This window comes from Schistocerca cancellata, chromosome 9 (assembly GCF_023864275.1).
Source record: "Schistocerca cancellata isolate TAMUIC-IGC-003103 chromosome 9, iqSchCanc2.1, whole genome shotgun sequence".
Taxonomy (NCBI): Eukaryota; Metazoa; Arthropoda; class Insecta; order Orthoptera; family Acrididae; genus Schistocerca; species Schistocerca cancellata.
The window spans coordinates 428,282,071-428,294,248 of NC_064634.1; the positions used below are offsets into that span (position 1 = coordinate 428,282,071).

The following is a 12,178-nucleotide window of genomic DNA, read 5'->3' on the forward strand; positions in this document are numbered from 1 at the left end:
CCTTAATAAGCTGCCATTGGGTGTGCACGCAAGTGGGGTAGGAGTCAGCAAATGGATAGCATACAGGAAATGGTCACTCGAGGAGATGTCAGAAAGAACGGACCACTCAAGACAATGGGCAAGCTGGGCAGTGCAGAAGGATAGGTCCAAATGGGAATAGGTGTGCAAGTAGTTGGAAAGGAATGTGGGCACTCCTGTGTTAAGGCAGAAGAGGTTAAGTTGATTAAGAAGGTCAGCCAAAACGGCATCTCTCTGACAGGTTCTGGGAGAACCCCAAAGGGGATGGTGTGCAATAAAGTCAATGGGCAGCAGAATAGGTGAGTTAGCTGTCCAATAAGCTGGAGGAAGTCTGCCCTGGTGACATCAAATGATGGAGGGGTATAAAAGGTACAAAGGGAAGAAGGAAAAGGTGAAAGGCAACAGCTTGAAGATGGGTAGTCAGGGAGATGGGTTGACTACGAACGTCGTCCCATATGAGCAGCATGAGTCCCTCATGGAATGGAATGAGGACCTCAGGGGGAAGGTCAGAACGTAACAGGAAGAAATGCAAAACCTCAAAGCAGTCGGGAGGATGCAATTTTGCTTTCTGAAGGCAGAATACAAGGGGATGCTGCAATTCTAAAACCAGCCATAAATCCTCTTTGTTGAATCGAAGGCCGCACACATTCCATTGGAGGAGAGTCATTATGAGGAAAAAATGAAGGGTGTCACCTTGACGGCTGCTGCGTGCCAGCCTGTGAAGACTCACCACTACAGGACAGAGAGGCAGGATGACCCTGCTCCAAGAGGTCCACAGACGCACTGGCTTTCTTGTGCTGTCAGCCTGCAGAGCCCAACGCAGAAAAATGGTTGGTGGTGCACACCAGTGACATGGAGGCCAGCCGGGCAAAGATATCATGTGGCGACACCATCGAAAAGGAACTTCAAGTTGGCAAATGAGAAGACTGTTTGCCTTTGTTAAACTTCTTTGAGCCCTTTCAGTTTGCAGAGGAAGCCTCAGGTGCTGTTTGTCTGGAGGGACGTAGGAAGTCTGCCCCTTCCGGCCTGCTGGTTGTGGAGCTGATGATTTCACCCCTTGAGGCGAGAGTTTGATGGCTTCTTGCACTGCTGGATGAGGGGACTGCAATGCTACCTTGCACTGGGTGATTTCACAACCTCAGAGCTGAATTTGAGGTCACGTGTATGTGTGTGGCCATGTGCTTCATGGAGCGAGATGTAGCAAGAACATTACTATAAATGCCAGAAGGTAGAACACATGGTTTGCGACTAGCCAATACCTTGCGAGCGACCGGGTAAGGAACTTTTTCTTTTACCCAGATCTCCTGAACAGCCCCCTCATCGGGACAATCTCGAGAGGTGGTGGCATGGTCACCATTGCAGTTGATGCAGCGAGGAGGAGGAGGTGGACAATTGCCCTGGTATGTGTCCCTACCACAGGGTACACATTCGACCAGGTATTGATAAGACATTTGAGTGTGGTTGAAACAATGACACTGGTAGTAGTGTATCGGGTTCAGAATGTACAGTCAGACTGTGATAACTTCGTAGCATGCTTTGATCTTGGACGGAAGCAGCACTGTATCAAAGATGGGCACTAATGAGGCATCTATCTTTTCCCTCAACAGATGGACGGCAATGACACCTTATCAAAGGTATGTTTGGATTTTGGCCTTGGTCAGGCCATTGAGAAGTCTAGTGTAAATAACACCACAGGAAGAATTCACAGTTATATGGACAATGCAGATCATTCCAAAAAACCTGCAGACATGTTCCCCAAGGAATGATGAAAAGAATAGCAACAGGATAGACATGCAGCATGGAAGGGACAAGATGTGGCAAAGGCAGGAGTCCCGTGATAGTCAAGCACAAGCCTGCCAAAGAGTGGCATGCCCCCTGGGGGGCTGACGATGCCTTGTTGACTTAATCTCCCTTCCACATCCCCAAAAACTTCTCCATCTTCCATGAAAGACACTACTTCTGAATACCCATTACATAACACTTTAGTCAATATTTCTGCCAAAACTCTGACCCCTGAGGAAGTCCCAATACTTTCTTAAGTCCCAAACGTAATTACAGCCATGCTGGACATGTAAGGGACCTTCTTTCCTTTACTTGATCTTTGTAGTGGGAACATTTCTACAGCACATCCTCCACTGACAACAATAACCAAAACCCCCATATGTAATGCTGTTTACAACAGTACCAACCTTACTCCAATCATGATCCTCCTCCACTTCCAACCTGGCCTCACCTTCATTTCCTAAATCCCATCCAGTTGTGCCCAATATAACTCCAATAGAACACAATGTTCTCATAACCTGAAAAACAATCCAGACCTTATTAACCTTCCCACAAACAAAGGCTCCACCATAGTGGTCGTGAATCATAGTGACTGTGTGACTGAGGGCCTCTGCCACTTTTCTGATGTCTCTGATTACAAACCACACAACCATGATTCCATCCCAGATATCTAACATGACCTCAAGCAGCTTCTCAAGGCCTTAACTCCATCGTGTAACCTGACACCTGAATCTATCTCCCACCTCACATCAGCAACTCCTGCACTACTACCTTTTACCTACTCCCACAAACCCTGTTCCACAGGTCTTCATACTGATCATCCCATTGTAGCTATAGGTACAATGCACCCAAAGAATGAACTTCTGCCTTTGTTGACCAATATCTTCAAACTCCTTTGTTGGCCAACTATGTATGTGACATCCTTTAACACAAACACCCCCATGCCCATGGCACTATGGCCATGGATTATTATCTTTCTCATCACCCTCCTGATATGAAGCCCACCACCTCTACTTATCCTTCAATCTGACCACAACCTGATGCACAATTATTTCTCTTTTGAAGGCTGGTTCTTGTAGTAAATCTGTGGTACTGCCAGGTGTACTCACATAGCACCATCCTATGCCAAGTTATTTATGGGTCATTGGGAGGAACCTTCATATCCATTTAACACCTAAAACCTCTCGTATGGTTCAGATTCATTGGTGACATTTTCATTGTCTGGTTTCAGAGCAAGGACAATCTTTGCTCTTTCTTCAATAACTCCAATACCTGTTCCTAGTCCTTCTCAACTCATCGAACCACCTATCAAGTGCACCAACCACCACCAGTAACTCCACTTTGACAGCCGTCACCCATTCCATGTGGAAAATTCTCTTCCTTACAGCCTTGCCATCCTTGGACACTGCATCTACAGTTGTCAAAATATAGCCTCAACAGAACCTTTACTGACACACAATATCCTATATAGTTCATACATAAACAATTCTCCTGTGCCATTTGTGCCTGTGAGACCAGTAAACCTATGAAACAGACCTGAACCAGCACTCCTCTGACCACCCAGTATCAGCCTGGCCTTGTAAAGCTAAACAATATCCTCCATGATGGCTTCAATTACTTTTCATCGTGCCCTGATATGATGGATATTCCATCTGAAATCCTACCCAAATTCCACTAAAATACTGTTCCACTGCTCATGCAACCTATAGAATATCCTTGTCTATACATCCACTAAAATACTGTTCCACTGCTCATGCAACCTACAGAATATCCTTGTATATACATACCACATTCCTACTCTCAATATTTAATATGTCTACTTGTATCTGTATATGTGTGGATGGATATGTGTGTGTGTGCGAGTGTATACCCGTCCTTTTTTCCCCCTAAGGTAAGTCTTTCCACTCCCGGGACTGGAATGACTCCTTACCCTCTCCCTTAAAACCCACATCCTTTCGTCTTTCCCTCTCCTTCCCTCTTTCCTGATGAGGCAACAGTTTGTTGCGAAAGCTTGAATTTTGTGTGTATGTTTGTGTTCGTTTGTGTGTCTGTCGACCTGCCAGCACTTTCATTTGGTAAGTCACATCATCTTTGTTTTTAGGTATATTTTTCCTTCGTGGAATGTTTCCTTCTATTATAACTATATATATATATATATATATATATATATATATATATATATATATATATATATATATATATATATATATATATATATATATATATATATGCATGGCCATGTGTAAAATATCTGAACTACACAGATGGGAATTGTCTCTCAAATGCATTCTGTTCTCTAACAATCCCTCTGGGCTAAACCTTCACTAACCTGTTCCCCCTGTTTCACCTTGCCTTTTCCCTTCTCTCTCCTGTCTACAACAGTCCTCCATCCAGATCATGCATTGCCTTCTACCACCACTCTTCCTCACTCCCCCTCCCCTGCCATGTTGGCAATCTCTCTCTCTCTCTCTCTCTCTCTCTCTCTCTCTCTCTCTCTCTCTCTCTCTCCCTCCCTCCCCCCTATCTTCTATCTTTCTCCTTTGTCATCTTCACCTTTATTTCCTTTTTCCCCTCATATTTTTTCACTCTTCAGTCCCCCCCCCCCCCCTCCTTGATACATCTCTTTTTGTTGTACCCCCTGCACTCTTTTTGTCTTGTTGTGTGACCGTAAAGTCATCTGTACAGCGACTTTCAACTTTCCTGCTACTCCCTCCTTGTGTTCTTCCCTACCCCTCTCACATACATCACCTCAGGCAAGTGCTTTCAATAATTGAGAATCAATAATTAGACTTGTTATGGCCTCACGAATATGTGTTTGGGTGCCCATGGTTCTGTATATGAATATCTATACCATTGCTAGAAAAAGAGCTAATGCACAAAAGTTAGTGTGACTGATGCTGTTATGTGTCACTGTGCTCCATTCATTCATTCATCTGATTCAGATGACTGGCTGCCACTCTCTTACTTTATGTGTTGCTCAATCCAGGATTTTCCATTATTGTTTCACTAAGATGTTATTTTTCTAAAGACAGAAACTTGACACATTTAGTCCTTGGAATAAACAGTGAATAAAAACTAAGAAGCTACAGTCTATGATAAAGAGTTCTGGCAGAGGAAAAATTGTAGAGTTTTCACAGTACACTAATGGATCACTGTATATTACCACAACTGTCAGCCAGGATTCACCAGTCTGAAGTCATAAATATGCTGTGTGCACATGTATGGTCCCCCTCCGATTCCCTTCATGTGGCAATGACTTCATGCAGAAATGATGTCAAATTGAATTGCAGCAGCCTTGTGTGCCAAAAGCAGCCTCATTCTATCAGGTGGGTAGTCTTCATGTAATTTCTGATTGGTATATATCTGCACATAAACAATATTTGCAGTTTAATCTTTCACTGCAAAAAACACACAATTCTCTCGCACTTGTTATTGTGACTGTCAAGACCAGTACCTCTTTTTCTTACTAATGAACCATGTATAATATCACATGTAAGACCATTTAAAATATCCCTGACTGATTCAGTCTGTCTGCTGGAATATAATTCCAGCCTGGATATTTAGTCTTGTTCGGTCATGTTATTTTTGTAAATTTAATTATGTAAAAATGTGCTTGAAGAGTACAGAATTAACATGTTTTAAGACTGTGTTTACCAAAACCTGCAAGACTGATTTGGAAATATTGTTCACACAAAATTACATTTATGGTATGGGTGGAGTGAATCTTTAGACTGGTTGTGATATAAGATCATACGGCTCAAGTAGAAGAGAATTACCTATGTATGACAAAGGGCATGACTGTGTTCCTCTACCTCAGTGACCAATTTCCCATAACATTGAATGGTGCATGTGCACCATGTGCCTTGCTCCCTCATTAATAGGTTCAAATAGAATGCATTAGAGAAGAGAATGAAATTTCACTGTCATATAACTACAGGCCTTTCCTGCGAGAAATATTTTATAATACTGTGGTACGGAGGAGGAACTAAGGTCTCTTTTCATGCATACTCCACACGTTGTTGGTCTTTTCTTTACTGTACTTCGCAAAAATATGGGAACTTTCCCTGTTATAAGATTAGCAACTTTTGGTGTAGGGGTGGAACTCCAGTAGATGACACGTTATGGAGAGAATATGGCCAACTGTTCTCCCAAAACTAATCATAAATTCAGTCTGCTCCTTTTGTTACCATGTGTTTTGTACATAAAATATATTCTGAAGCATGCAATGTCAACAAATGAGGAAAAATCTTGTAACACATTTTTTTCAGTTTGCTCGTGACCATTTGTTCAGTTTTCAACTGGCAATTGCTCCTATCTACACATTCCATATTCTTGTTGTAATCCATGACAACACTCAGCTTTTGAACTATGCAGTTCTTGGCTTTTACTTCTTGCAATGTATTGTCACAAACTGTACTGACTATCACAACATCTTTTGTCCTTTCATTTCATGAACTTCTGCTTGTTCTCTCCATTGTTACATATTCACCCTTCTTCAGTTTTTCATTTTCCATGGAGTCTGGGAACTTCTCTGTTTTGCCACATTGTGCCAACTATTAGAGCTGTCATCACTTTCTTGATGGGAGAAGCGTGCTCATGATACCAACATTATAAGTGGCTGTGAACATATTATTTTAACTGACAAGAGATACCATCTAGTGTAATACACATCTATCCGTAGCATTAAACCTGTCAGTCCGAAAGTAGTCATTCCCATTGGCTACACACCAATGAATGCTGTGAATGGATATATCCATTGAACTGAGAATGAGCAGGCCACATTTCCAATTAAAGGGTTAAATCTTTTAGCACAGTTGTTATCAGTGCATGCACTAATGCAAAGTTGCAGTTTTTGTTAATGTGCACCATTTTACTTTCACAATAGTCAATTTCTCTCCCATAAATAATCTTCCTCGCACAAATTTTTCTCCAACTCCACAAATCACGTTTCTCTGTATTATACTACTTTCTGATGTTGGTTGCAACTGTCACATCTACCTTTTTATTTTGTTTAATTGTCATGTACCTCATCTTCAACCCACATGTTGTCTTGAATTATCATATTACCTGCTCAGAAGCAGATTTTTTGTTTCTTGATCACTGTTCCATCTAATATCTCATCTCTTTCTTGATGTAGCGAAAGGTCAACAGGACATTTGAGAACCTATACACCAGTTTTACAAATTTTACATAAATTTTACTGAAAGCCATTGGCATTACATATAACACTTGATACATCACTCAAAAAATATTTAAAAATAACAAATGTTTCCCAAACAGAGGTATGCTGAACATGTTAAAATAAACAAACATTCTCTATGGATAAAAACTGGTCTGCTTTTTCTAGACATCCAGTTTAATCTGTAAACTAAGTTACACAAAATGTTAATGATAAAGAAAAGTGTTTTGTACACTATTTGTGAATGCAATGTGACAGTTGAAATATAGTATTTATTGAAAATTAATGTATGTGCATTTTATGAATTGTGTATATTCTGTTGTTATCAGATAAATGGCATTAAAATTCTGAGTGCTTGGAAGTAATATACGAGCAGGAAAAATAAGTTTTCACCTGTTCCACATCTGCAGCATCAGGTTCAGAGATATCTTCAAATTTCTCTTCTTTCACTTCCACATCATCAGTTCCCTGCAACATGAAGTACTTCAACCTAAGAAACAGTAGTACCAAGTTTGCCTTGTGAACTGCATGTGAAAACTGTCAGGCAAACTAACAATCAAGAATTACTACAGTCAGTCCACAAACCAGTAAAATATGAAAAATAATAACCATTATTACATTTATTTTAATTATACCATCATCAAATTAATAATCAGTAGTGTGATATGCACAAATACTTTAACACAATGATGGAGTTCAGCTATATGCTGGGTGGTTATAATTAAACTGACAGTGTTCCTAATGTTGCAATGTGGGCTGTATACATGCCAGGAGTTGAAATATTGTAAGTATGTTCATTAATAATGTGCTTGCAGAGTATATTGTGGGTGGGGTGAGGTGGGGGGAGGGGGGGGGGGGCAAAAAAGTTCCATTTTCTGCCATCAGGTCAAAATATGGCACTGTCAGCAGCAAGAATGTGGTTTGTGCGAAAGGAATGGGGAGGAACAATCAAACACATGATAACCGTGGTTCTGGAACGTTTATTAGAAAATGGTCACAAGTTACTACCTTTGTTCAAGATAGTCTACTGACTTAGCAACATGCCGCATTGTAACATGGTATGGTTGACAGTTGCTCACAGCATATTCGGTGTAATCACAGTGATATATCACAGTATGCTATCCTGCATATCAGGAAGAGTCTGGATACATCACTGATGGACACGATGTCCCCACAACCAGCAGTCACATAGATTTGTGTCGGGGGATCTTGAAGGCCACGCATCTCAAAATTGCCGACATATGATGCATTCATTACCAAAGACTTCTCAAAGCAAATCTTTCACCTTGCAAATGAAATGTGGTGTCACCCCAACTTGTATGAAAATAGTGGTGTGAACAAAGCTGTGTTCTTGCAAAGGTGGAATCACGTGTTGCACAAGGAGATTCTTGTAACATGCAGCTGTCACTTTATATCAACAAACCCACAAGTTGAAGAAAAACAGAATGAGGAGTTTGTGAAACAACACCACAATATAGTTATACAAGCAATCAATAACAAGGATCACCCACAATTATAAGAATGCAATTATGGAGTAAAACAAATCAATAAATACACGTCAGCAGTAACAAGAGTAGACAAATGAACCAAAGCAGAAACAGGGATATGAGCAGCCATATCTGCAGGAAGTCATGAAGAGAAAGGAATTTGGGCTCTTGTAGTTACAGCTGCCAAAACAATTAATATGGTTCATTAGACCTTGTTTGGTGAAGAAAGAATAAATAAATCACAGCTATAGCTGCAATAATAAATAGTAATACAAAATGAAATGTGAAAAATCAGTTTGAAGTTGCATTATCTATAACAAATCCACCGCACACTCACTGAACTAAGACTAGTCTTCATTTTACTATTTAAGGATCTGAAAACTTGCTCTAGGACTTCTGAGAGGAATCTCCTTGCCTGTAGCCTATTTCAGTACTGATAAAATCTAATGGAAGCTGTACTATTGTTGTATATATTCTTCAACAAGCTAACATATGTTGAAGTGTACCTTTTTCCCTGTTTTCCAATAGCCATCTGCACAGTTTTTGCTGAAATGAAGTCAAAAGTTTCTTCAACATATGTGAATTTTGACAAAATGCTACTGCATACTCGTTGCTCCATTCTACAATTTTGTCTATGACTTGCACTGTCCATTGTGCTGTATTCACTTTTATAACCAACTTGTGTCCTTTACTGATTACATTGACTGTATTAAGTTCTAGGTGCCAGATGTCCAAGTATTATGTCCATCATCTCTTTGAATGCAAAGTTACAAAACACTGTTATTGCTGGTCTTCCAGCTAGCATAGGGTACAGCAATTATAACACATGAAAATAAAATGTGGAAAATTACAGAAATCAATCATAAAACAGAATAATGATGTTAAATATGAACAAATATTAAGAATTTAACACACATAAAAGAATATTATAACAATGGCAAATATTTCATTATTGGCTGGATAAAATGATCCCACTGAAAACTATTCATTTCCATTCACAGAGTTTTGATAACAGTCATGAATTCACGCAAAAAATTGTAACATTCCAGATATCTCACGACGATGTCAACACTGCATCTATTCCTTCTTGTTGTTCATTATCCAGAGAGATAGGATGAATTATGTGGAAACACCAAGTGTAGACAGTATTACATGCACCATCTAAAACATGGGCAGTGATTGGTAGTGTAAAAGATGATATCCCAAAGATGGATATAAGGGGTCTATCAAATATCCTGCCAATGTGGCAAGACACATATAGGTCAGACAGTGTGTACTGTTGAAGATCATTGCTAAGAACACCAACAGTACGCCAGATTGCAACAGTCTAACAAGTTGGCAGTTGTTGAACACTACCTGTTGGAATTAGGAGGAGGAGGAGGAGGAGGAGGAGGAGGAGGAGGAGATAAGTATTTAATGTCCCATCGACAATGAGGTCATTAGAGACAGAGCACAAGCTTGGATTAGGGAAAGATGGGGAAGGAAACTGGTCATGCCCTTTCAAAGGAACCATCCTGACATTTGCCTGAAGTGATTCAGAGAAATCAGGATGGCCGGACACAGGTCTGAACCAACAGCCCCCTGAATGAGAGTCCAATGTGTCAACCACTACGCAACCTTGCTCATGCCTGTTGGAATTACACAGAGTAGATTATGACCATTCTAAAGTTCTTATAGAGGCTTCTAATTTCTGGGGCTCTGTTATTAAAGAATGTATTGAGATTTGATTAAGAGAATCTCTGATCAAGCATGACAATGGCTATATCTTTAGTAAGGATTTGGGAACCTGCTATTACCTGTAGTCTGATTATGAAAAGGGAGGAGATATCCCAAAATCAAATGACTTCACAAACAGGTGGAGGAACAGCAGAGGTGCCACCAGTATGCATCCCTAGGTGAACCTAAGACAGAGCACTTTGTCAGCAGTGGGAGTGGGGGATCGAGGGATGGGGAGAGGAGATGAAAGCAAAGTGCCGCCCCTGAAGTGGTCAATTCGTCAGTGTACCTGATGATGGCAACAAGGTCACCTGTTGAAATATTGTATCCATTGGACAGTGATATCTGGGCAGTTCACTTGTGAACTGTTTCATAAGAAGTAAGCTGGGAGAAGCTGAAGAACTGCATAACATTTTGTGCTATTGCCTAAAATGGAAGGTAATACTCCATCAAAAACAAGGGATGCCCTTTCTTAAACCTGATTTGCCTTATATTAAAATGTATTTTGTAGATACAAATAAACCACATAACTGGAAGTGCCCTCTTGCTAGAGTAGGAATCCAAACGGATATCTTTTTGTATCTGGAGCATTCCAATTTCCTAACTGATATCAGCAAGCAATCCATTACAGCCTTTTGTACCAGAATATGAAATTACAGTCTGAACCATCCACATTTCGAAACATATGCCACAAGCCACAATATGGTACATGGTGGAGTGTAGCTTCATTTACTTTCCTGTTCTACTCACAAAGAGAACACGGGTAATATAACTGTCTAGATACCTCCATATGAGCCATAATTCCTCTTATCTTATTGTCATGATCCTTATGTAAAATGTACAATGAGGCTGTAGAATCATTCTGTAGCCAGTTCCAAGTGCCGGTTTTCTAAATTTTCTCAACAGTGTTCTGCAAAAACAATGTTGTCTCCCCTACAGGGATTTCCATTTGAATTCACAAAACATCTCCATGACCAACTGGTACAAAATTTAGCAGCTCAGCTCTGAAGTGCTTCAATGTCTTTCTTTAATCAAACCTGGTAGGATCCCAAACACTCTAACAGTTTTCAAGAATGACTAGTGTTAGTGTTCTATATGTGGTTCTTTTATAGGCAAGCCATATTTTCTTAAAATTCTTCCATGAAACTGAAGTCAAGTATTCATCTTCCCTACTACTGCCCTTACATGCTCGTTCCATTTCAAGTTGCTTTGAAATGTTACACCTCAATATTTAACAGACATGACTGCTCTATGTAATGGAAATTTTTTTTTCCTACTCATCTGCATTAACTCATTTTTTCCTACATTTAGAGCAAGCTGCCATTGTTTATAACATCAAATAGAAAGTTTGTCTAAGTCATCTTTTATCCTCCTACAGCCACTCAATGACAGCTTCCCATCCACCATAGTACCATTAGCAAACAGCTACAAATTGCTACTCACCTTGTCAGTCATTCCATCAAGGTATATAGAAGGACAAGAGGGTACTCTCATACTTCCCCGGACATCCCTGATGATACCTTTGTCCCTAATGAACACTTGCCATCAATGACAACATATTGGGTTCTATTACTTAAGAAGTCTTCGAACCACTCACACATCTGGGAACTGTTCCATAAGCTCATACCTCATTAATAGTCAGCAGTGGGTGGCCATGTCAAATGCTTTCCGAAAAACTAGTAATGTGGAATCTGCCTGTTATCCTTCATCCACGGTTCACACGATATCAAGTGAGAAAAGGGCAAGCTTGAGTTTCATATGAGCGATGCTTTCTGCATCCAGGCTTATTTGTAGACAGGAGCTTTTCCACGTCATGGAAATTTATTGCATTCAAACTCAGAATATGTTCAAGAATTCTGCAGCAAGCTAGTAAGTAAGGGGCCAATGTTGTAGAGTAGTCTTTGTAAAACTGAACTGCGATTCCATCCAGATCTGACAGCTTATTTGTTTTCAATACTCTCACTTGCTTCTCTGCACCAGGGATACCTATATTACT

General features: G+C 40.2%; 1 protein-coding gene across 3 annotated transcripts in view; it reads right to left on the reverse strand.

Annotated features, from left to right (window-relative positions):
* Positions 1–12,178, reverse strand: part of LOC126100929 (putative zinc finger protein 66) — a 172,561-nt gene that overhangs the window by 81,699 nt on the left and 78,684 nt on the right. Inside the window, exons 2-3 of one of the 3 annotated variants that reach the window (XM_049911596.1) lie at positions 7,373–7,447; positions 6,868–6,964 (exon numbers count right to left, since the gene is read on the reverse strand). Coding sequence is in view for 1 of the 3 variants with exons in the window: in XM_049911594.1 (XP_049767551.1) it covers positions 7,373–7,447 (75 nt within the window). In the remaining 2 variants the exon portion in view is untranslated. Of the gene's footprint in view, positions 1–4,963; positions 5,120–6,867; positions 6,965–7,372; positions 7,448–12,178 lie in introns of those variants that run through there. The other 2 variants (XM_049911594.1, XM_049911595.1) reach the window with 2 other exon arrangements.